This window comes from Mus pahari, chromosome 11 (assembly GCF_900095145.1).
Source record: "Mus pahari chromosome 11, PAHARI_EIJ_v1.1, whole genome shotgun sequence".
In the NCBI taxonomy this organism is placed as follows: domain Eukaryota; kingdom Metazoa; phylum Chordata; class Mammalia; order Rodentia; family Muridae; genus Mus; species Mus pahari.
In genome coordinates, this window is record NC_034600.1 from 37,401,773 (window position 1) to 37,428,474 (window position 26,702).

Consider the following 26,702-nt stretch of genomic DNA (forward strand, 5'->3'; position numbering starts at 1 on the left):
TTATCAAATTACTTACATGAGTTTTCCCACTTCCAGTCTGCCCATAAGCAAAGCAGGTAGCCATGCCCCTTTCAAATATTGTTTCCACTAGTGGTCTAGCAGTAAACCTTAAAAGGAAAAGGAAAAAGGGTGTCATAAATACATATTTAGACAAGCAACCCAAGAACTATAAAGTATATTTCATTAACAAAATAAAGCAGAAGTTTAAATATTAGATTGGTAAAAATAAACAAACAAAACAAACTTGCTTTGGACCATGAATTTTAAATCTAAACACATTTACCAAGGAAAATAGGAAACATGACAATGTATTTGGGGGCCATTTTCTGTCTATTCTTACAGTGTTAAAAATAAACCCTTGCTTTGGGATTATACGAAGGCCTGCCAGTATTTTCTGCAGTCTGTTGGCTGTGAACATGGTTTCCTTCCAATAACGTGTCCGGATGCTTGAGAAGGTGGCAGTTGGTGGACATGAAGCCAGGTGAAGATGGTGGGTGCGGCAAAACTTTATAGCCCAAGTTTTTTCACCTTCTCTGGGTTCATGTATAATGTGTGTCAGGTGTAGTAGAGAGCTGGGCCCTTCCTGTTGCCTTCTGCCGGCTACAGCACTGCAGCTTTTGGTGTCTCTCATCGGGCTGCTGAGCAGCTTCTCAGGTGTGCTTTCTCCAAGGACCCAGACAGCAGGAGTTATGTCATTGGCAGCAGAGCAGACCATGAGCTTTCTTGGGTTCCTTTGGATTCAGGGAGTGCAGCAGAACTTGTTCTTGGTCCAATCACTTGAACTGAGTATCATAATCAGCTTGGAAAACAGTCCATAGTTTCATAGGATAACAGAGGTCAAAAGCGCAAACTAACATTTTCTTGTGGTTGTTTTTACCTCATAAGCTTATAACATCTAGCCTTTCACCTTTCCAAACTGGCTTCAAATGCTGAACATGGAAGACTGACTTATATATGGGAAAATGAATATAATTCAATTATAAAACACTGAGCTTTAGTTGGCAAAAATTTAAAATGGCAAAATTTACAGCTTTTAAGAAATATATTAAGTTAGGCAGTAGTGGTGCATGCCTTTAATCCCAGCACTGGGGAGGCAGAGGCAGGCAGATTTCTGAGTTCGAGGCCAACCTGGTCTACAGAGTGAGTTCCAGGACAGCCAGGGCTAAACAGAGAAACCCTGTCTCGAAAAAAATAAAAAAAATAAATTGATAAGATTCACTGATATAATTAAAATTGAAAAGTGTGAAAGGGGTAAGAAATGCTTCTTTATTGAGCAGAACACAAATCAGCATGCTAAAAAACAAACCACGCTTCATATACCTTTGCTAGGTTTTTTTCAAGGCAAACCTGAAAAAGGTAGAGAAGGAGAAGGGCAGGAAAAAGTTCTAGTCTAATGAACTATGAATAAATCTGAAGAATGCACAGGTCAAAAACTGTGTGATGTCTTCAGTCCACACAGTTAAACTGGAGGATAAGGGCTGTGTACTAGTAAAGTTAGGTATAAATACAGGGTGAAGCCCAAAATGTTTATTAAATCTATTCTACAAAAATAACTGTATCAGCACTCAAAAACTATTACAAAAACTAGACTTATACTTTAGGGAGGGAAGATTTGAAAAAAATTAAAAAACAATTACCAGTTTTGATTATAATTCCCACTTTTAGATAGATACTTCAAAGTGTGTCTAGTTAGTATTCCAATGCCCTTTAACTTTATCCCAGGTTACCAGCATAGGATCCCTGGCGCTCAACTAACAGCACTTCACTGCTAACATTTTTAAGTGTTACGATTCTTGTTAGCTCTAATATTTTGTTTTCTGAGAATTTTTATATAATGAAGTTAGGAACTAAACCATAGCATCCCAATAAATGCAAAGATGTTTCTACATGGAATATAATAGCGATTTTGTAAAAATCTATTATAACTATTAGAAATAGGAATGTTTATATCAAAAATCTACATAACATAAAAATTTAGGATGTCTATTTCATATGTGCAAGTTTGATTCCTATAAGTTGAATGTAAACTAAAAATTCCATTCACTCAAACAACCATCAAACTTAAAAGATGATTTTTAAAAAATAAGCAAATTTAAGTGATTTTACACAAGTTTTAAACTTTTATTTTTTTTGCAAATACACACTAGGTAAAGATTTGGACTAATTGGTAATTAATACATAAATGTTTCAAATTTATTAGTACAAGGATTAAATGGAAAAATTTATGTTTTCTGTACACCACATACCATTACTTATGACAGTACTTCCCAGAATTTTTTCGTTCCTTTATTTTATGTGTACAAGTGTTTTGCCAACGGGTATCTCTGTGTGTCACCTGAGTGAGGCACTCAGGGACAGCAGAAGTGCATGTTTGAGACCCTGAGACTGTGGCTCCAGAGGGCTGTCAGCTACATTGGCACTGGAAAAGTAGCCTAAGTCAGCTGGAAGAACAGCTAGCTGTTCTCTACGCAAAACCAAACCTCCAACCCTCCCTATCAGAGATACCATATCATACGTGTGTCTATGATATCAGAAATACCATATTATACGTGTGTCTATGATTTGTGCCGACTCACAGCTAATTAGCATAAAAACTAACTTTCAGGAGTCTATGTGTTCCTGGAGCTTGCTATGTAGACCAGGCCAGGCTCAAACTCAAGAGATCCTTCTGCCTCACCTCCTCAGTGCTACCACTCCCAGAAAAAAAACAAAACAAAACAAAAACTAATCTTTTGAAGTATTACAGAGATCACATGTTAAAACTCAAGTTTCTTACATTTTCTTAAATGAATGTCAGAACAAGAAAGCACGTTACACTCCTGGAGGGCTGTACTAAGAACAACATTAAGTTGTCAAGTAAGTAATAAAATTTTAGGAAGATAATTTTAATTTAAAACAAATTCACTTACCTGTAAACCATTTCATTAGGAGCTGAGTCATCGAAGGCATAATCAAACCGAAATGTCTGATTCTCTAAGTACCTTGTTAAGTCTACTTTCTGTTTGGGTTCATGGACCATCACAACATCTTTACTAGGGATTGTGATTACATCAAGATCTTTCATTTGAGTTTCTAAAAGAATAAACAAAAATTAATGTTCAGTAATTTTCACAGAGGTTGATCTAATGACCCAAATTAAAAGGAAAAATGAATTGAGGTCTCTAAAAAATGATTTTATTTTTGTGTGTGAATGTATGCACACACACAAGGGTGTGGTATGCATGTGGAAATAAGAGAAAAATCTGTTAAGAGTCACTTCCCATCTCCCACCACTGGCTCTCAGGGATCATTAGGCTTGGCAGTAGGTAATCCTACTAAACCATCTCCATGTGTTTTTTAAGATCAAGTCTTACAACACAGTCCAGACTATCCCAGTGTTGTGATCACAGAAATGTGTTATCATGCCAGACTTCTAAATTGAGTTCTCTACAAGCAGCATACCTTTTTTATTGAGTGGTCGTTTTCTTACACAAACACATATTCTATGTTCATCAATCTAGGAATTAAAAAAACATTATTTCACTGACTTACAAATGCTATAAAAAGCAATGAAAAATAAGCCATGATCTTTAGAAATTACTTAACTTAATTATGGTGGTTAAGCTTTAAAAAACAAATTAGCATTGCACAAATTTTAATTATTACTAGAATTTTGAACACTATGAAAACTTTTTGATAAACTATTACTTATAAATAAAATTCTTAGAAGTATTATTATTATTATTTTTTTAAGATTTATTTATTTATTATATGTAAGTACACTGTAGCTGTTTTCAGACACCCCAGAAGAGGGCATCTGATCTCATTACAGGCGGTTGTGAGCCACCATGTGGTTGCTGGGATTTGAACTCAGGACCTTCGGAAGAGCAGTCAGTGCTCTTAACCGCTGAGCCATCTCTCCAGCCCAGTATTATTATTCTTAGCACTAGTTCTTATTAAGAAGGTACCTTCCATTCATCTCAAGACATGATGTATACAATAAAAGTAAACATTTCTATTCTACAAATTGGCATATTTTCAAAATGTTTATTGTAGGTCAGGTTGTTAGCAAAAGAACAGTAAGAGGAAAAAACAAAGCAAAACATACATACAAGCAAAACTCCAGAATTCTCATATTACTGAGTAATTTTATGAATTTTATGAATGACAAAAAAACAAGCCTATTTTATTTTTATTCACATGATCATATCATAGTTATGTGCAAGTGAGTGCTGGATTCCCCTGGAGCTCCAGGTACAGTGAGTCGGGCCTGACACGGTGCTGCTGGACACCTTGAGGACCCAAACTGTGTCCTTCACACAGCTGATGTGCTCCTCAGAGGGGGAGATGAGCCACTTCTCCAGGCCCATTAATAAACAAAGCTTATTTAAAAAATTTTAAAGATATAAATTACTTTCAATACATGATTTCTTTGAATAATTTCCTATCATCAGTCCTATTTTAAGAGTTTGACAAATTGCCTGAGGTGCAACAGCTGAAATACCTGGCAGTGTGACAAGGCCTAAAATATACAAGAATATACACTTATGAATAAGAAATCTAACAGGACCTATAACGTTCTGCTTAACACAAATGTTTTTGGTAACCAAACATTCTATATACGACAGGTCAACTATTATCTCTCCTTGGAAAGGTAGTTCCATTCTGCAGCAGGTAATGAAACTACAGAATAGTTTCAGCACTGCAATTCTGGTCTATTACAGTCCTTTAAGAGCTAAAGTCAGAATAATGTATATTTAAAAATAACAAATTAGTTTAATAGTAAATTAGAATGATTTAACTAAAGTTAAGTAAGCTTGGAACGGAGTTCAAAGCCTGTGTGAAGTTCTCCTTATGGACGCCCTAGCTGATATGCAGGCATTGGAAATCAAGGAGGCTTTGCCTACAAGGAGCAGCTATGCAGGTAGCACTTCTAATATTAAAACTAATGAAGATGAACAAAAAATAGATGAGTCATGATTTCTGAAAATACAGGAACTGAACCTCATGAGGAAATACAAAACCATATAGGTAAATAAAATATACAATTAGTAAATATGAACGTTTTTATTTATAGCATGACATCTTCAGAGTAGTAACACACAAAGGGCCTTACAGGATCGGCTGTTGTTAGGGGTCTGTAGTCCAAGCTCCCTCTGAAGTCCCTGATCATACACATAATTTCGTAATTTGGATTTGTAGCATCAACATCCTATTGGAAAACAGAATTTGAAACTTATGATACTTATAATTACACAGTATGTGTTGCATATAATTTTGAAAATTGCAAATCAAATACTGCCATTTGTTAACCAAACCCCAAGTAAAATTAAAACTATGACATAATTTCCAAGTTCAGATTAATGTGTTCAAACTGACTTTCACATAAATAACACAATTATGTTAATCTGCACTTATCTGGTGAACTCCTATGTTTCCTCACTAAAACTACCCTTTTAATTGTTTAAAAGAATCATCTATAATATATTTCCTTTAATTATGTCAGAAAAGGCAACAATGGAAGAGTACTCTAAGACCTGGCAAAGACCCCTAGAAAGGTTGGACTGGGGAAACGCACTCTACGTTCCATCTCTCAGAACTACTTCATTCATCACTACTGATCTCCCCACTGCACTGCTACCATTTTCTTTTCTCTGCCTAAGCCACTGCTGTCCTCAACACATTAAAAGATTCTTTAAGAATTTGGTCTGCAGATAAAAAAATGCCGTTTAGTTGCATATAAATGTCCCGTTTTTAAATATAAATCGTCTTAAAAATAAATTACAATATGGATTTATTTACATTCATGTCCCCTCTCTGTTAACTCTAAGATAGACAAGATGTAACAACAAAAGTCAATATGATACCGAACATAAAGATCATTTAATATCTTAATATGGATAATGTCATCTGATAATTTGCTTAATGTATAAGCAAACATAATTTGCTTGCTTTTTTGTTTTGAGTCAGGGTTTCATGTAGTCCAGGCTGACTCGGAACTTTTGTCTGTCCTCCTGCCTCTCCCTCCCAGGTGCTTGCTGAGAGGTACGCTAAGCAGCTCAAAACCAAGATAACATTTTAAAAGTTTAAAAAAAAAAAAAAAAAAAAAAATCAAGGAATTGAATTCTGACTACAATTTATTTTAAATTCAACACTGGTTTCATTTAAATTATGAAAAGTCACAGTCACGCCTTCCTGCAATGAATAATAAATCACTAATCCTCAAGTCAGGTTTTCTATTCATACTCTGAAGATTTTTAAACTGTTAGTAAAGTAAAATTTATCTTTAGCTAATTTCTATAAAAGGACAGCAACCTGCCAGGCAGGAAGCAGGAGTTAAGAGCTCACTGGGGTGTTTAAGTATTATGAAGTTCCCCCAAGAAACAGCAGGTGGCACTTACGCTAAGTGTCAATAAACTTATTAGTCTTGAGGAGTCAGGTCTCAGGTAAACCTAAGCTGGTTTCACACGCACTATGTAGCTGTGAAGAGGCCTTGAACTTCGAATCCCCCTGCCTTTACCAATTCAAGGGCTGGGAATGCACTCGCTGCACTATCACGCCTAGCTTTGTACTGTTTACTTCAGTAGATAGTCTTAGGTAACTTTAAGGTGTAAACTGACAAATTCAGGTTGAATACTATGTCAGGTTTATAATTCTACAATAAAACATAGAACTATAGGCTCAACATAATTAAGGGTACTTGAAAATACTACTAAAAAAACAGCTTGATGCTTTACATTATACAGGAAACATTCTATGATTAAATAGAAACAAAACAAATAATAAACATGATACGGATATAATTTTTAATATGTAAAGATTTTCCAGCTACTAAATATTTGCTAACAACCGAAGAGAATGAAAGGACAACACAATAGAGAGCCATTCGCTGTATCTACAATAAATCAAAATACAAATATGTTTGTCCAATTTCACCATACCTAGTTGAACCAAGATATGTTCAAACAATTTTAAATTTATATCTTTTGTGGGTAGTTTTCCAAAGATTTCTATTTTCATGCAGATCTTTCTAAATGAAAGCCTACAAGTTTTCGATATTATAACACATAATTTATGATTATCCAATTTTAGGGCTAACACATAATACTAAACTATAACAATAAGTGAATGCAATGAGAAATCTGTAGCAGTAACTTATTTAAAAACTTTACATTATTCTTACATATCAACTTAAGGAATTCCATAAACTTATTTTAAAATCAACTACTTTCATTGATATAACCTAATCTTTTCTCCAAAAAAAAAAAAATTATGAATTCACATTACAAACCTGGGCTCTTTTTTCTCTAAGTTCTTGCTGTTGCAATCTCCTTTTTTCTCGTTTTTCTTGCAATTTTTCTACTTCTTTCACACAATTGGATTTTCTACGTGCTAAAAGGAAAGAGATGAGCTGAAGCAGTTTTCTATTTATAGAATTACACTAAACATATAGATATTTTATGAATAATTTCAGCGTGTGTGCACGCACACGCACGGACACACACACACACACACACACACAGTCCACAATGATGAAGCATGGCAAACACCCAGGTGAATTTTACTTATAAGCTGCTTTAACAAAAGCAAGAACAGGACAGATGAGTCAAGCAAAATGACTCGGACAAACTGATACATGTCATCTCTTGGTTTAGGATCACAGACCTTTGAATTGAAATGATCAAGAAGTATAATTTTCTTCTAAAATCAAACAAAACAAAACAAAAACAAAAACAAAAAAAGAAAAAGAAAAAAAAAACCTAAGCAGAATTTTAAGTTCAAAACAATTGTTATAACCTCACACACAAAATGTTATGTATCTCCAATTAACTGAATAAAGTACTAAACACAAATTAAAATTTGTTGGCAAAATGCAATCTTTATCCAAGTTTGTATTGGATTGCTTACTACATAGGAACTTGTAAGGCCGACCAAGAGAGACTACATGTATGCCTAAAATGACTGAGTCCTTGATACAGTATTTACATACAAGGAGGGCCAAACTCCTTTTTTGCAGCTTGAACTGGAGATATATCTGAAACGCTACCATTCTGTTGTGCAGAAGACGACTGCTCAGGAAGCTGACTAGGCCGTGCACGTGCTGAACCAACCACTAGAAAACAAAGTGAATTCAGGAAGTTAAAAGCTAACCACAGTAAAAGAAAAAGACATCCTCATGTCAAATATGATACACAAATTGTACCCTCATGCCAGGCACCATGGCTCATACCTATACCCAGCACTTGGTGGGGTGAGGCAGGACAATCAATACATGGTTGAGACCAGCACAGATACTAATGAGACCCTGCCTGAAAAATGCAATAGATGCTGGGAGGTGGTGGCGCACACCTTTAAACCCAGCACTGGTGAGGCTGAGGCTGGTGGATCTTGTTGAGTTGTTCCAGGACAGCCAGGGCTAAACAGAAAAGCCCTATCTCAAATGGGGGGGAGGGGGAGAATCAAATCAAATCAATCAATCAATCACTCAATGAATTACATTTAGCAAACTGCCAAACTTTTCTACAAATGGTCTTAAAGCTACCAAAAGTAGTCAATTTACTCAATAAATTGACACAACTAAAAGATATTTTTAAAGTAATATTTCCATCAAGAAAGAGGTAGGCAGATCTCTGAGTTTGTGGTCAGCATAGATTTCACAACTTACAAATAATAGTCTTAAAATGCAAACAAAAACGATCTGAAGGGTAGTGATAAAAGGACTTTCTCCTCTCTACTTCTAATCTCTTCTCTGGTGCTTCCAGCTCATCTTGCACTACTATCCATGCATACAGAGAGATACAACTGTGCCGTAGTTCTGAACTAATGAACAGTAAGAGAAGCTAGTTTTGTCTGTGTATCCTGGCTGGGAAACTCCAAGTCAACTATAATTTATGCTCATTTAACCTTTCTTTTGCTAACTCCAAAGCTAACCATTAAACTTTCTCAAAGTCTTAGTCAGAAACGATGCTCAAGCTAGTGATAATGAAATCCACCTGTGACTCCATTACCATCTGAATCCCTTCTCATTCTTTATTTCTTTAATGCCCTGCTCCATTTGTCAAAATTGAGTAAGTTGAATAAACAGTACATATTTTGCTGAGTCTGTAGTCGGCACATGTTTAAACTGTTTTGGTTTGTTTTACTGAGTCTTGCTTTGTAGCCCTATTAGCCTAGAATCCCCTACATAGACTAGATTAGTTTCTAACTTGTAGGGATCTTCCTGCCTCGGCCTCCTGAGTACTCAAATTACAGGCATGCCTCGCCATGAGTACTTCATATTTCTTAAACTAGAGAAAGATTATTAATGCTATTGAGATATTAGGAAATCGGGAGCACTAATGTTAAAATTAGCCATGTACAGTTTAAATGCCAAGGTAATATTAACTTTTGATGTACCTCATCAAAGCCATGCTAAAAAGTCAGTATTACAGTTTAAGGGATAAAGTTTTACTTTACCTCTATTATCTCTTGGGGGAGGGTCATTCTTAATAGATGCCACAGTCCGTCGGTTCTACAGAAAAAAATAGTATTTACTGATCTTTATATACCCCTTCATTCCTCACAAGTACCATCACCTCGTCTACTTTTAATTAAATGAAAGCAAACAGACAATAGTAACATAAAACCAAATGGAAAAAAAACTATAAATAATTTAAAAATGCTAATTCATCAATAGCCAGTGTCTTTTAGGAGGTTTATATATCCAAATTCCCCATATATTAAGGAATATGAGAAAGATATTGCTCTAAAGACCTAATTCATCTCAGTTTAACACAACTCTACAGAATCATTATTTTCTTAATTCCAAGCTCAGGTCAAATGTAGAAATTTCATTTACAAAGTTCCATAATACAATTTTTCATCATTACTCAGAAATGAACACACCAACACCACCAATACCCACCCCCACCCCCACACCAGAGTGTAGGGAAAAGGAGGTGGAAGCAGGAAAACTTTGTAGTTTTGCTTCTTAGGCTATAGAGATAGTTCATCAAAGCACACTGGAAGGTCCTCTGATGCTCAGGTTTGATCCTCTACAATCACAGCAGATGTCAGAAACCATTTTTATTGTGACTGCCATTTCAGAAGATAATCTGAAGTGAGGCTAAGTAACTATTCCATAGTCTATCTTGTCAAATCTACGTACAGGTTGGGGGATCTCTTATCTGAAAAGCACTACCCCTGAAATGTTCCACATTTGTTCGCATCTTAGAGTATTTGTGTATGTGCTCATATGTGTGTAAAATCGGGTATTTTGGCGATAGGACTCAACTTTAAATGCACATTCATTTATGTTTCATATATACCTAGAATGCACAGAGCCTGAAGACTGCGTGTGTGTGTGTGTGTGTGTGTTGTATGTAACCCAGGAGGGCATCTGGTACCTGATGTCATGTTCCCCTTATTCCTGGAGTCAGGGTTTCTCACTTGAAGCTGGAGCGAGGCTGACAGGCAGCAGGCCCCAGCAACCCTCCACCTGCCTCCCGAAGAGCGGCAGTTACAAGGGTCACAGCACACAGCAGCTTTTTCTACTTAGTTATGTGGACTGAAATCCAATGACAGTGGTGCAAGTGCTCTTACTCAGGAACCTCCAACTTCCCTGAAGATAATTTTGTATAATATTTCGGATGCAGCTTCATTCTGATGAAATTCATCACATATGTGGGACTTCTTTTCTGTGATCTAATGTTTGTTCTCAAAAAAAAAAAAAAAAAAAAAAAATTGCAGCTGGTGGCGCACGCCTTTAATCCCAGCATTCAGGAGGCAGAGGCAGGCGGATTTCCGAGTTCGAGGCCAGCCTGGTCTACAAAGTGAGTTCCAGGATAGCCAGGGCTACACAGAGAAACCCTGTCTCGAAAAACCAAAAAAAAAAAAAAAAAAAAAAAAAAAATTTGCATTTGGAGGCTGGCAAGATGGCTCAGTAGGTAAAGTCACTTTCTGCACAAGTCTAAACGGGTGGAGTCAATTCTATCCCCAAGAAAAATAGTCAGATGTGGTTGTGTGTTCCTGCTATCCCAACACTCCTACAGCAAGACAGAGAGTCCAGAGCACACAAGGTAGGAGGTGAGAATGACTGACAGTGGTCTTCTGAGTGCCACCTGAATGTCAGCGCATGCACACACCTATGTTCACACGAAATAATAAATAAAAATTAAAACCTTGGATTTTGGAGCACCTTTGATCTTGGATTGAGGGACTGGTAGTAAATTACATCTTTGGATCTAAGGAGGTAATCAGTATTGATTCCTTTATTCAGATGAAGTATCAAATTACTATGAAACAAACATGGCAGTTATCCTAAAAAGATTTCATTACAGGTTTCAAAGACTCGACTACTACAGAGATTAAGGTAACCAACTTCAGGTCCTATTTATATCGATACTAAGAGTGAATTCACTTAAAAACAAACCCACAGCAAATAATTTAGTTATACTCAATCCCACACTGAATTAGATTAGGTATTATTTGGACAGTGTTATTATCTCCCAAAGTGGAGCCCAGAAACCAGTATTTTTAAACTTCAAGTAATTTTAAAGGAAAGCAAAGATTAACAATACCCTAAGGCCTGCAGGCATATGAGAGCTCAGTGGTAGGAGACCAGGGCAAAGGTGAATTATTGGGTTTGATTTCAACATGGAATGGGAAGTGGTAGATAAAACTATGCCAAGAAATTAAGGCTATGAAGCTATATATGGAAACACTCCATGCATATTAAGTACTTTATGCAGTAACTCTCACTTTACTTGTTATACAAACTGAAACGCTGATTTACATTCACATATGTAATTTCAAAACAGAATAGATGGTTAAGTCTCTATAATACATTTACATGTTTATGAATGTTTTCCTTGTAAAATATGGAATTCCTATAGACTTGTAAGCCATGTCAAACTCATCTGTATATTCCAACACAGTGCCTGCACAAGGCAGAAATCATAGATGCCACTGAATCAGATGTTAAGACGTCCAGGTTCAACAACTTGCCGAACCCTGGCTGTATTTCCTTCACACAGCCTACTAATAGGTCGGAGTTTCAAGAGGGGGAAGCAGAGCTATCTTTAACAGGTCTTTACTTTGCAGGGCTACAACTGCTACGGAGGACGCAGCATTACTCTGTAAGTTGCTCCTCAGCAACAACACACAAGTAGGCAAACTGCGCTTACCATTTCTCATCATTTTAAAATTAGAAACCAGAATATTTATTATTCTTAATAAAAAGCTATCTTATAAGTATTCACTCAACACTGACAAGAAAATAGCTTTTACTCATCTCTCTGGAGAAGCTATCAGTCTCAAAAAAAAAATTCTAATTAGGCAAGGATTTTTTATGATCTGATCTAAAAAATGTCATAGACTGTGACCTGGACATCCTGACCTGCACTGATACAGACGGTAGAAAGAACTTTAAAACTGAACCAACCAATACTTAACACACACTATACATGTTCTTCCTCATCTACCAGCCTCAATCAGCACGCGCACATGTGCCCTCTCCCCTAACTAACCTTTACAATTTTGTTAACTTTTGAAGATGAGGGTGGAGGTATTTCTGGACTGGGTTCAATGTCTTCATCGGGTACAAGGTCAGGGTTAAGTGAAAAGATGCTTTCCAAGTCAATCTGTATAAACAAACACATGTACGTTATAGAGCAAATAACTTCAACCTACAGTTTCACACCACTTGGTAAACTAGACTGTTTAGAACAATAGTCCACATATATTTTATACTTGATTTTAAGAACTATTACTAAAAAGTGACCTTCGAAACTACAGAATTGCTACTATATATAGCAACTTTCAAGTTTTGTGCCCTGAGCTAATGAACAGATGATGTATAGAGAGTAGACATATTTCCTTTGAGCTAATTTTTACAATGTATTGAAAAAAATTTTTTTAATATACAGGTGTTTTGGCTGCATGAATGTCTGCATACCACACGCATATTTGGTGTCCTAAGACACCAGAAAAGTGTTGAATCCCCTGGGACTATTTACAGATGGCTGTGAACCACTATGCTGGGGCTGAAAATTAAACAAGGGTTCTCCATTAGTCTCAACCATTGATTATCTCTCCAATTTCTACCTGAAAGTTCTTAAAGGAGTGATACAGAATATCTATATTATATAAAATTAATAGTTTTATGTTTTGCTTTGTATTAAGAATCTTGACTAGAGGGCTGGTGAGATGGCTCAGTACCCAACAGCTCTTCCGAAGGTCCAGAGTTCAAATCCCAGCAACCATATGGTGGCTCACAACCACCTGTAACAAGACCTGGAGTGTCTGAAGACAGCTACAGTGTACTTACATATAATAAATAAATAAATCTTTAACAAACAAACAAACAAAAAGAATCTTGACTAGAAATGATGTATACTTAGCAACCGTACCTCTTTGCCTTTTGTATCTCCATTTTCTATCCACTCAACAGTTACACTTTCATTATCTTCATTTAAAGATGTTACCATTGCTTGGTGTATTCGGCCTAAGTAGGAATAAAACATATTTTAAAAGCAATAAATGATAGCATTCTTAAGATATGGTTAACTACATACAACTTAGCAATTTGCATACACACATATATGCACATAACATAGTCATATATGTATGATCTTACCATTCTTACAAGGAATTTTTACAAAAATAAACTTTGTCCATTAGGTTCATAACATCAAATCCAGAAATTCAGAATATTTATTAAGAACAAAGTCTCCCTGAAAAATAGTCACACTGACAGTTAACTAAACTTTTATGCACATCTGTTAGAATCTACTTCTACAGAAGGCCAGCTGAAACAACTAGCCTTGTGGGACTGAGCAACTACTAGATTCTTGGACTTCCAATTCACAGTTGATCATTGTTGGGGAGTTGGATTACAGACTGTAAGTCATAATAAACTCCTTCAATATAGAAAGATATTCCATATGTTTAGTGACTCTAGAGAACCATGACTAATACAGCAACAGATGCACTGATCGAGACAAGGTATTTGAATTTACTATGCAGGTGAGTATGACTTTGAATATCTGATCTCCAGTTTCCCTGCTGTGCTTCTTAAGTGCTAGGGTTATAGGAATATGCAAACCACATTTGTTTTTTGTTATTTTTTAAACACACACACACTGCTGCTTCCACCACACACAGACACAAGCTAGGCTATTAATTTTATCAGTTCCACAGACAGCATGATTTAGATACTGCTTTATTAAGTGTAATTAAGGGTTTTAGAGAAAGCACACCAGTTAAGAGCACTTGCAGCTCCCATAGCAGGTGGCTCCAAACTGTAACTCCAACTCTAGAGAATCTAACAAACTTTGTAAGTGCTCACGTATTTGTGAGTCTCTCTCTCTCTCTCTCTCACACACACACACTAAAAAGAGTAATACACACAACAAATTGCCTTCCACTTAGGTTTCCAACCGCAAGACTTTATTCTTCTCTATGGTCAATACTAAGCATTAATCTTAATTCTACTACTTAGTTGTAGATATTGATGTCTTGTTACAACTCTGGTTCACTCAGTGAGTCAGACACACAGAAAGAATGGAAACAAGGCGGGGGTGACTTGTTGGGAAGAATGATTAACAGTAGAGGGGGATGACAGCAAAGAAGAAGGGATGTGTAAGAGAATGAGCAAAATTCACTCCATGAATGTATGAAGCTACCAAAAGACAAAAACAGCCAAAGACAGATTTGCATCACTGTACGATGCAAATACTCTCAACTAGTCTCCGTTTCTCACCATTTTGCCCTCCATTCTGTTCTCCATACATCAACCACCATGATTTTGGTTTAAACTTAATTATAGCTGAGTATAGCAGTGCATGTTTGTAATATCAGCACTAGGGAAACTGTCACATGAGGATTACTGCAAGTTACAAAACAAAAAATAAACAGGAAGGCTGGAGACATGGCTCAGCAGGTAAAAACACTTGCTGTACAAGCTGGAGAACCTTGAGTTCAAATCCCTAGAACTCATATAAAAAGCAAAGTATGGTCATGTACCTGTGAACCTAACACTGTTGGCCATGAAGCTGGATCCAAGCTCAGGTCCAGGCCCGGAGACCCTGTCTCAGGGGAATAAAGTGGAGGATGAAATCATCTCCACTTTCTTTACACTACCAAATAAATACCAATTCTACTGGGTGGCATACACACATACACAAATTCTCACACACGCACACATGCACAGAGTCACATTTTTGCTCAAAAATCTTCCAACAGTGCCCATTCTGAGTGAAGGACAAAAATGTTAGTCTATCAATTAACTGACTAATAAAACAGCATCTTACTGTAGCCCTGGCTAGCCTAGAACTTGCTATGCAGACCAGACAAGCCTCAAACTCAGTTTATCTTCTTGCCTCTGCCTCCCAAGTACCGGTATTAAAGGCTTGCACCATCATGCCCAGCCAATACTCTTTTAATAACCACCTCCTCCTTAAAAACTACCTGATCTTATAACCTCTAACTTCATTTATCCCTTACTAGAGTGACTACTGACTGATCTAATCTCAGACAATATTGGCTCTATTATCTCTCCTCTGAAAACAGTAAGTGAATGTTAAATGTCAGCGGTGTGAAGACAACGGAGTAGACATTGCCATTCTCTCCCAGTGGGCACTAGAAAGGAAATAATGGGGAGAACCAAAACAGACAAGTTGAGAAAGAATCATTGGAGGAGATAGCTCAACACGTTAAGGCACTTGCCATCAAGTCTGATGCCCTGAGCTTGTGAGCTTGATTCCTGGGACCCACATGATAGAAGGAAAGAAGCAACTCCCACAAGTTGCCTCCCCTATACACAAATATACTAAATACAATTTTTTTTTAAATCCTCATTTCAATCAGAGGAAATGAGGTAAATAACTAGAGGAGGATTCATCAATTGGATCCTCTGAGAGACATGGTAAGAAAAGATTAGACGAGATTTACTGTAACATAAGAGGAAGAGGAGGACTGATGGAAAGCCCGGACCATGTTGGAAATCTGACACCCGTGAAACCAAGGTTGTTGATAGGATGCAGCAGCATCAAGCAGAGGAAGCAAACAGGACTGTGCTCAGTGCAGTAAGGAGCTTCACCCTAGAGGAGCCCTGCCCTGGGTTAAACAGGCACACTAGCTACCTATGCCATGTTTCCCAACAAATGTTCAGTACTCAGCCAAAAGATAAGGATTGTGGAGCTTCTTCTTTTGGGGGGGGGGGGGTTCGAGACAGGGTTTCTCTGTATAGCCCTGGCTGTCCTGGAACTCACTTTGTAGACCAGGCTGGCCTCGAACTCAGAAATCCACCTGCCTCTGCCTTTCGAGTGCTGGGATTAAAGGTGTGTGCCACCACTCCTGGCTCCACATCCCAAGTTTTAAGAGGGGCTTCTACACTAATAACTAGGTGTGATGAAATATAAAGCAAAATATGAATTATTCATACAATAAATCACAGTGGCAAAGTCTTGAACCTCTAGAAACAGTCTACACAGATTGGCAATAAAGAGAAAAGAAAATCATGAACACCCAGCACGAGCTGGTTTCAAGACATGGGGACATCTGAAACTCCAATTGCCAAAGCAGAGATGCAGAAAGCCTTAAAATACAAAACAGCCAGGTGGGTACTAGAGAGATGGCTCAGTGGTTAAGAGCACCTATTCCTTTTCCAGGACTCAGCACCCATATGGTGGTTTACAACCATCTGTAACTCCCGTTCCAGGGTAGCTAATGCCTTTTTTTAGCCTCCAAAGACACCAGGCATGCAAGTTGTCCTGAGACCTACATGCAGGCAAAGTAGGCATTAAAAAAAAATTTTAATGCATAAATCTAGTTTAAAACAAAACAAAACCAACCAGATACACCAGCTAACACTAAACTCTAGAGAAAGTAAAATGTAGCAAAATGAGCTGATATTTACTTTTTGCCACATGACCAGATTAACTGGAAACCATGCAATCTGAAGCTTTCATTTTTACCAACACATACTTCTTTTTTTTTTTTTTTTTTTTTAAGATTTATTTTATTTATTATATGTAAGTACACTGTAGCTGTTGTCAGACACTCCAGAAGAGGGAGTCAGATCTTGTTAGGGATGGCTATGAGCCACCATATGGTTGCTGGGATTTGAACTCTAGACCTTCTGAAGAGCAGTCGGGTGCTCTTACCCACTGAGCCATCTCACCAGCCCCCAACACATACTTCTAAGACCAAACTTTTTTATAATTATCTTTTTTGTATAAATTTTTTCAGCAGACTGAGATCACTTAAGACAGTTTCTTATGTTTTCTTCAAAAGTATAACATACCTGTTCATATTCATGTTCTTAATCTCTGGGCTCTTGGTGTATATGGTAACCAACTTCCTTCCCTGTCCTTATGAAAACCAACTTGTTTAGCACCATTTTCTAAACATCACTTTCTCGGGTTATCTGCAACACTACGTCCTCATAGCTGAAGCACACATGCATGACTTGACTTCCTTACCTCTGAATCCAGGGTACACTGTTGTAATGGTTTGTATATGCTCGGGCCAGAGAGTGGCACTATTAGAAGGTATGGCCCTGTTGGAGTGGGTGTGGCCCTGTTGGAGTAGGTTTGTCACTGTGGGTGTGGTCTTTAAGACCCTCATCCTAGCTGCCTGGAAGCCAGTATTCTGCTAGCAGTCTTCAGATGAAGATGTAGAACTCTTAGCTCTGCTTGTACCATGCCTGCCTGGATTCTGCCATGCTCCAACCTTGATGATAATGGATTGAGCCTCTGATCCTGTAAACTAGCCCCAATTAAATGTTGTCCTTACAAGAGTTACCTTGATCATAGTGTCTCTTCACAGCAGTAAAACCCTAACTAAGACAACTGTTATGAGAGCTTTGCTTTACTCTAAAACAGTCTCTCCCACCTTACTGTTCTTAAGAGTCTGTCTTGGCCGTTTTGCTTGCTTGTATAAATAGTTTTCCCATTCCAAAAAGTAAATTAATAGTATCAAACAGGGCTGGTGAGATGGCTCAGTGGGTAAGAGCAACCGACTGCTCTTCCAAAGGTCCGGAGTTCAAATCCCAGCAACCACATGTGGCTCATAACCATCTGTAACAAGATCTGACGCCCTCTTCTGGAGTGTCTGAAGACAGCTACAGTGTACTTACATATAATAAATAAATCTTTTTAAAAAAAAAGTATCAAACTATTACAAAATCTGGTTGTAAATGAACTGAATATTATTTTGGACATAGGTCAACAATCTTCCTTTCTCACATCAACTCTATTAAAATTTGTTATTAGTTACCCTGTCCTTCTAAAGTCATTTAAAATGTTTTATTACATTTTATTTGTGTTTATGCATGTAGATCCACACATGCTACAACACCCATGTAGAGTGAGAGGACGACTTGAAGGAGCTGGTTTTCTGCTTCTACCATGTAGATCTCAGAGATCAAATTCAGCTGTTAGGTGTGGCAGCAGGTACCTTTACCCACTGAGCCATCTCATAAACTCTCAAAATGACTTATAATGGCATTATCTCTTTCCTAGACTCTGGATTAAATGGGTACAAAAATCATAAAATGGGTTTGGTAGGTGTGATGGTTTATATATTCTTGGACCAGGGAGTGGCACCATTTGGAGGTGTGGCCTTGTTGGAATAGGTGTGACCTGGTTGGAGTAGATGTGTCACTGTGGGTGTGGGCATAAGATCCTCACCATAGTTGCCTGGAAGTCAGTTTTCCACTAGCAGCCTTTGTATGAAGACGTAGAACTCTCAGCTCTGCCTGTGCCATGCTTGCCTAGATGCTGCCATGCTCCCACCTTGATGATAATGGACTGAACCTCTAAACCTGTAAGCCAGCCCCAATTAAATGTTGTTTCTGGCCTTGGTCATGGTGTCTGCTCACAGCAGTAAAACCCTAACTAGACAGTAGGTGATGGTAGGAAATCAAGAGGTTCAAGGTCCTTTAATCCCAGCCCTGGGGAGGCAGAGGCAGGCAGATTTCTGAGTTCAAGGACAGCCTGGTTTACAAAGTGAGTTCCAGGACAGGCAGGGCTATACAGAGAAACCCTGTCTCAAAAAAAAAAAAAAAAAAAAAAAAAAAAAAAAAAGTTCAAGGTTATCCTTGGCTACATAGCCAAGTTAGAGGTCAAGCCACTATATAAGACCCAATCTCCAAACAAAACCTAGAATTAAAAAATAAAAAGCTAAAATTATTTGAACCTCTAGTGTTTGCAAGCAACTGGCCTTTGATGAGAGGACAACTTATAGGAAGGAGTTGGTTCTTTGCCTCCATCATGTGGAATTGGGGATCGGACTCAGGATGTTAGGCTTGGCAGCAAGTGTCCCTCTCCACAGAGCCATCTCATGGCTTCCATTACACTTCTAAAAAGAATGTTTACTCGTTCATCTTTCACATTTTCTTGTTTTTTCACAGCAATTTAAGCCAAATATTTCTCTTCAAGAACTGCTTCAACATCTAATGACCTTTTCGATGCACTATTTCTGTTATTGTTCTAATGTTCCCTATGATTGGTTACATCATGCATTTTCTAGAAACATTTCTTAAATTGTAAATACACAGCACTTTGGATAGTCTGTTTGAGTTCTAAAAGTATGAGGAAGACTAAAGAGATACAAGTAACAAATAATTGGCATGGATTTCCTAGTGCACAGGAGATGAATACCTTGACTTTTCAGCATTCATTCTCTTGGGCTGCTTCCCTTGAGAAAAAAATCCTACAAACCTAGCTAGGGAAAACAAATCTGGAACAATTTTCAATCAAATCAATTATTCAATGATGTTAGTTTTAGAGTCATTTTGCTCTCAAGTCCTGGGATTAGGCTATGCTACCATCTCCAGCAGAGCGTCTTTCTGCCATCATCTACTCTGACCTCACCCACTTAGATTTCTAAACCTTCTACTCCACTGGTGTTATCTCTGAGCTATGCCTGTATGCTTTGACATACATGTCCAATGCAGACTAATGTCAATACATGAACATATTATCCTGTCTCTGACTAGAACATTTTATCCATTGTCAAATCATATTCACAGAGACGAGGAGTTAAGATTTGAAAACTTAAGTTTATACTTTATAAAATCTACCATAAAATAAATAACCTAAAAATGTACAGACTTTCAAGTTTTCAGCTACCTAAAGGAAATGTTACCTGTTGAGTTGTTTTTCTTGTTTCTTTTTCAGTGTAGTCTAGAGTATGTCCATAATCATTATTTCCAATAGCATGTCTCCTGGTTTTTAGTGCCCAAAGTTAGGCTTTCAGGTCAATTTTTACTAGAAAAGACCTGCATTTAGAGATGTCAAAACAATTAACTTTGTTTTGTTTTTCAACACAGGATTTCCCTGTGTAGTCCTATTTGTTCTGTAGTGCAGGCAAGCCTCAAACTCAAGAGATTTGCCTGACTCTGCTTCCCAAGTGCTGGGATTAAAGGGTGTACCACCGAGCTTGGCAAAGAAATTAACATTTTAAACAAAATTATACAAGAAAAGCTACATCAATATAATCTGCAGATTGTCAGGTGTGTGTGCATTCATTTTTAAAGCTAAATATCAATGATGTTGTGTGTGTGTGTGTGTGTGTGTGTGTACACGAGCGCTCATTTTAAAGGCTAAATGACAATGGGGTTACTCAGGAGGCATCCATCTTGAGATAGGGTCTCTCTCTGGGATCTGGGGCTGTTATGCCAGGCCAGCAAGCTCCAAGGATCTGCCTAGCTCTGCCTTCCCAAAGCTGGGATTACAAGCACATACTTCCAGAACCTGAATGTACTGTGTGTCCATCACTGCAACGCCAAACTAATTTCTAAACCAAATACAAAAGGGGCTGTATAATCATACTGTTAACACTGGTTTGAGAGCAAGAAATGTCAAAAAGAAAATAGAGAATCCATAACCATCCATAACAAGATCTGACTCCCTCTTCTGGAGTGTCTGAAGACAGCTACAGTGTACTTACATATAATAAATAAATAAATCTTAAAAAAAAAAAGAAAATAGAGAATCAAAGTTCAGAAAATTTTCAGCTTAGGTACATGAAGCATCTACAAGTATAGTTGAGCTAAACTTATTAGCTCCAAAAAAGAAGGAAGCTAAATACTAATCATTAGGACAATGGGTGTTGTAGTCTAAATATAAAATGGTCCCCAACCCCAAAGTTGGTGACACTACTGGTCCAGGGACCTCTTACCTTCCCTTCCCCTCCTGCCCCACACCTTGTCTTTAGTTGATCTTGAGCTGAGTCCCTTTGCCCCACATCATCCCTCCCTGTCATAATATTCTGTCTTACAGAACCACAAGGCCTGGTGACCATGGACTGAAACTTTCAAACAGTTAACAAAAAAAATAAACCGTCTTTCATCATCTCAAGTATTTTGTCACAGTGACACAAAGCTGGCTGCGACTCTTTTTCCATCTAAACTTCATGTGAAAGTCCTGAGAGCTGTCTCCACTATGCAATCACAGCACCAGGACTCTGGCAGGGGCCTAAAGTACCTGCGTGCAGTTCAGGCCAAATCCTTGACGCTGTCTCCTGCACAAGCTCTGCAGGTGTGCAGACAACATAAGCACAATGATGACTGCAATCACCTCAATTTCAAATGAAAAGCCACTTGAGAGCCCAGGCCGGAAAGGACTCCAAGGAGAGCCTGTGCTGTGTGAGAGCAGCACCTACTACACCTATGGGAGAGGAATTAATACTATCTAGGCCCTCTGAACAAGCAGGGCTACCAGCAGCATCCAACACCTGAGAAGGCTGCAGGCAACACCGACAATAGCACCGAGAGTAGATGGGGTCTTTCCGGGTGCTTTGGGAGCTTTATAAAAATGGTTTCCTTGTTGATTTGGGGGCTATTTTACCTTATTTATTATTTTACCTTTTTATTTATTTTACCTTATGACTTGCCCACTGTTCTATCTTGCAAGTGGATAACTTGTTTTGATTTACTGGCTCTGAGTTGGAAGGAGTTAAGGCTTTCAGACTACTGAGATGGGATTACTGTCCTTATATGTATGTATGTATAAGGGGCAATGAGTAGTTAGGTGGAGAATGCTATGATCTGAATATGGTTTGTCTTCTTACCTCCCAAAGCCCATACTGAGGCTTACTTCCTTAAGCAAAGCATTCAGAGGTAGGGGTCTAGTGGAAAGCATCCGGGCCCCAAGGAGGGATCTGGGGTGCTAATAAATAACTGAATACCATCTGTAGGAACTCACCTTCTCACTTAACTTGCTACTGGAACTGATTATTAAGCAAGTTCAGCTTCCGAATCTTCTTGTCCTCACTTTCCCTTCTATTTTTCCCTTCATGCATAAAGTAGTACAGCCTAACAGAACCTGGGCAGACGAATCTACACAATCTTGGCCTTTCAAGCTTCCAGAAATGTGAATAAATAGACCTGACTTTTAGTCAATTCTGTGGTCTTGGTTATTGTATAGTAAAGGTGAAGTAAAACAATGATTTAACAATATTCAAGTGAGACTTTTTCTAGCAAGGTATACAGGTCCTTAATGCATTTTTTCAAAGCCTCTAGCACACTTATTTACCACCTTTTTTGACTTAGTGTTGAATGAGCACTAAAACATTTAAAAAATGTTGGGAGAAAATACAGGGATTGAGCAGAAAGCAATGATAAAAAACACTGCATATAAATCTAATTTGAGCTCATTTACTGCATTGTGTGGCTGGCTTTATGTCAACTTGACACAAGTGAGAGTTAATGGAATCTCAATTGAGAAAATGCCTCCCTAAGACCCTGCTGTAGGGCATTTTCTTAATTAGTGGCTGATGGATAAGGGCTAAATTTGTGATTTGCCCTGGCAGTGTTTGTATTTTGATGTTAATTCTGCTTCCTCAAAAGGAGCTGCCCCCAAGAGGAGTGGCTCACCTACACAGGTGAACCTTCTCCTCACTCTAACTGATTGAATAAAGGCTAGAACCTGTGACTGGGCAGAAGGGAAAGGTGGGGCTGGAAGTCTTACAGAGTGGAGGAAGGGAAGGGCAAGGACTAAGGAAGAAAAGGTGGAAGGAAGATGAGACACAATCACATGGCCTGGAAAAGCCACAAGTTATAAAGGACCACATAGCTGGGGAACAAATTAGTGTGGTGGTAGACCTGCCCAATCTAAGTGTACAGTTTATAAATATAATAATTGGGTTTTATGTTTTTTACATGGGCTTATTGGGGTTGGGGATTTACTAGAACAGGTTCAGCCCATTTTGAGGTGCCATCCCCTGGACTGGTGGTTCTAGCTTCAGCAAGAAAAAAGACTGAACACGTTATGGGGACCAAGCCAATAAGCAGCACCCTCCATGGCCTCTGCACCAGCTCCTGCCTCCAGGCTCCTGCCTGGTTTGAGTTCCTGTCCTAACTTCCTTCAGTGATAGACTACAATGTTGAGGTAGAAGCCAAATAAATCCTTTCCTCCCTAACTTGCTTTTGGTCATGGTGTCATCACAGCAATAGTAACACTAAGATACTCACTGACGAAGCATGACGACAGTATTGTATATATACACAAAAGCCTGACTCACTGCATCAGCTACACTGCTGAAGCTAGTTACAATTTGGGTTGATGATTAATACACAAAATTTTCTTCCCTTTTAAATAACTGTACAGTTTCTCCATCAGCATTTTCATATATATATCACTTTTGAGGAATAGCTCATTGGCCTCCAATGGATCATGCTTACACACTGCCCAGAAATAGGCTCATATGTTTCTACTGAGAAAGAACCAATAACATTTTCACATATATTAAAATATTCATTCGTGTGTTGTTGCTGATAGCCCTGAGGCTAACTATATTTGATGTTAATTCCCTTCTCCAGTGTGTGAATGGCTGCAAACAAGGAATGAGTCAACACTCAGGTGATTCCTGTAAACCTGCTTTCCATCTTAATTTGTAAAATAAAGGAGAACTGATTGGGCAGATAAAGGGAAAGTGGAACAGAAGGTGGAGAGAGAGAAAGAGAAAATGGAAGAGGGAGAAGAGGAGCAGAGAAGCATGTGGCCTGGAGAAACCTCAAGTTCTAAGGGGTCTCATAGATGGGGAAGATGGTAGTGTAGCTGTCGATCTGCCCAATCTAGGCGCACAACAAGAATTCATATTAACTGAGTTGTGTTTTCATTGCCAGAGCATATTAAGTTGGAGATTTACTACAACTCTGTGTGTGTGTGTGCCCACGCACATATTTATAAAGGCCAGAGGCTAACCACTACTGTCATCTCTCAGGAAATGCCCTTCTTTTGATACAGGATCTCTCAATTGCCAGAAACTCACTAAGTAGGGCAGGTTGACAGTCCAGGTAGGCTCCAGGGTCTACCTCTCTACCCTGCCCAGTGCTAAGATTAGAAGTTCACAATGCCCAACTTCCATGTTTTACAAGTGCTCTAAGGCTAGAACTAAGGTCTCTGTGCTTGCACCAATTCAGCCATCTCCTTAGCCCAAAATTCAGTTATTAGATAAAAGAAAGGAAGGAAGGCAGGCAACTTCATGACTGAACCTAATGGAAAAGTAAACTCCACAAGTTTAAATATCAAGATAATTTATAAAAATATGACTGGTATTTTGAAATTATAACCTTTATTTCAATGTCATTTTATATTCACTCTACTTAAATATCTCTACAGTAATGTTCTAATTACTTAAAAATCAATATGACTTCTTCAAGTCGGTACTGTGATCTTTAATCCATAAAGATCATATAATTACCGAACTGTCAAAAATAGGTTTCATATGTTGACAATTGCCTTTTGGGCTCTGAGAACAGAACCCTATTATTTGTTTCCTTGTGTACAGCTGAATTCACTGCAGCTGTGAGGTAAGAAATGCCAGCAACCAATTAGGCTAGCACAAACCTTATCTAGCATAGAAAGTATAATCTGGTTGCAAATGCAGGAGGCAAGAGCCAAAATAAATCAATCAAGAGTACTGACAAAACTGCATGACAAGCACTCAAAAAGCAGAATACTTAACATACAGCAGGTATGTGTGTCTTATTTTAAAAAGGACAAACATTAAAAAAAAAAAAAATCCTGAGATTCCAGCAGCTCTTAAAAAGGCTGCAGCTATTTATTATGTACCTAGAATTACAATGTTTTTGTGTGAGTATTCAAATTATAAGGTTGAGGGTACTTGAGTATATAAATGACAAGTCTTCCCCCAAAGTAACACTATTTCATAAGGAATTCTTAAAATGTTTCTATAAAATTTTCTCTTGTCTCATTTATTAATACCTTACTATCTAAATAAAACTTTTACATATACACTCAAAATGTAAAAGTTAACACATGTTTAGTAAAATAAAACGAATTATAAAAATTGTTTATAATGGTGATTTCCAAACCCTTTGGAGTTGGTAAACTCTAGTTGTACTTGAGGTATGATAAATTTTAAGACAAAAATTGATGATTTGTATTTTAAAATATGATTTAAAATCATATACATTTAAAAAATAAATCACAGTGATTCACATATATACAACCATATAATAAAAAATATACCTTGTGTTCCAATAAATTTAAATTAAGAATCTTAGACAAGGCTAGATATGGAGATGACCAGAGTTCAAACCCCAGGAACCACACAGTGGAAACAACTACTAGTTGTCCTGACCTCCACACATGCAAAATACACACACACACACACACACACACACACACACACACACACACACTAACTTCTCTAGTTTATTTATTAATAAAACCTTGCGCAAACTCCTCAAATTTTCAATAACAATATGACTATACTGCTTACAACTTTGTTGTTTTGTTGCATGGACTTTTAAAATTAAGCTAATAAAACTTAGTTATAGCCTGTGTCTCAGGCAGGAAAGAAAAGCATACCTAAATATTCATTCTCAGAACAAAAAAGTAGCTTTTATTATGAAACTTTAATTTTACAGTTACATACTCAGATTAAATGCCTGGGTGTTTCCAGAGGGAATGTTACTTAAAGCATTTGGTAGATAGGTATCCAAAAGGACAGCCTTCGAAGTCTTTCCTACCAGTTAGAATTCTGATCGACACCTTGCCACTTGAATCTCCTCACTTGTTAAACACTGTCTTCATTTGGCTCTTCCTTTCTTTCCCTGTTCCCTTCTCTTACTGTTTGTTTGTTTGTTTGCTTGCTTGCTACATAATCAAGGCTGCTTGAGCATGAAATCTTCCTGCCATAGCCTCCTAAGTTTTGGGTGAAAGTACTTACTATCATGTCTGGCTTCTCATGTTATATGTGATATTGAGTCTAATGAATTTTATATTTAGTTACAAGAACCAACTGCCAGTGTGGAAAATAAATGAAATACCTGAGTGCATTTTTCCAGTCATAGCAAAATATTTTATATTAATTAAGATTTTTTTTGGGGGGGTGTCTAAGACGGTCTGTCTCAAGATTTTTTTAAAGAGATAATATTCCTTTATTCAAAGGATCCTAAAAGGCATATTCCTTCAGGAACTTAAAGATAACCTGTTGCTAATAATCTTCAATAGAATGATCTACTATCATTAACCATAGTGTCAGCATGTTGGGAAAAAAGATTACTAAATATTATCTTAGAGCAGAAAGACTAAACATCAAGGATTTTATGAAAAGTATCATTTAGAAACACAATGGAGTACTATTCAGCTATTAAAAACAATGAATTTATGAAATTCTTGGGCAAATGGATGTATCTGGAGGATATCATCGTTAGTGAGGTAACCCAATCACAAATGAAGTCACTAGATATGCACTCACTGATAAGC

At 37.6% G+C, this 26,702-nt stretch overlaps 1 protein-coding gene across 4 annotated transcripts in view; it reads right to left on the minus strand.

The window, feature by feature from the left end:
- The window catches only part of Kif2a (kinesin family member 2A), a 61,318-nt gene that overhangs the window by 16,401 nt on the left and 18,215 nt on the right, over positions 1 to 26,702 (minus strand). For 2 of the 4 annotated variants that reach the window (XM_029543957.1, XM_021208787.2), the window contains exons 2-10: positions 13,368 to 13,462; positions 12,486 to 12,599; positions 9,436 to 9,490; positions 8,027 to 8,092; positions 7,271 to 7,371; positions 5,096 to 5,191; positions 3,442 to 3,496; positions 2,910 to 3,072; positions 17 to 107 (exon numbers count right to left, since the gene is read on the minus strand). In XM_029543957.1, coding sequence (XP_029399817.1) covers positions 17 to 107; positions 2,910 to 3,072; positions 3,442 to 3,496; positions 5,096 to 5,191; positions 7,271 to 7,371; positions 8,027 to 8,092; positions 9,436 to 9,490; positions 12,486 to 12,599; positions 13,368 to 13,462 — 836 coding nt within the window. Of the gene's footprint in view, positions 1 to 16; positions 108 to 2,909; positions 3,073 to 3,441; positions 3,497 to 5,095; positions 5,192 to 7,270; positions 7,372 to 7,969; positions 8,093 to 9,435; positions 9,491 to 12,485; positions 12,600 to 13,367; positions 13,463 to 26,702 lie in introns of all 4 variants that reach the window. The other 2 variants (XM_021208790.2, XM_021208786.2) reach the window with 1 other exon arrangement.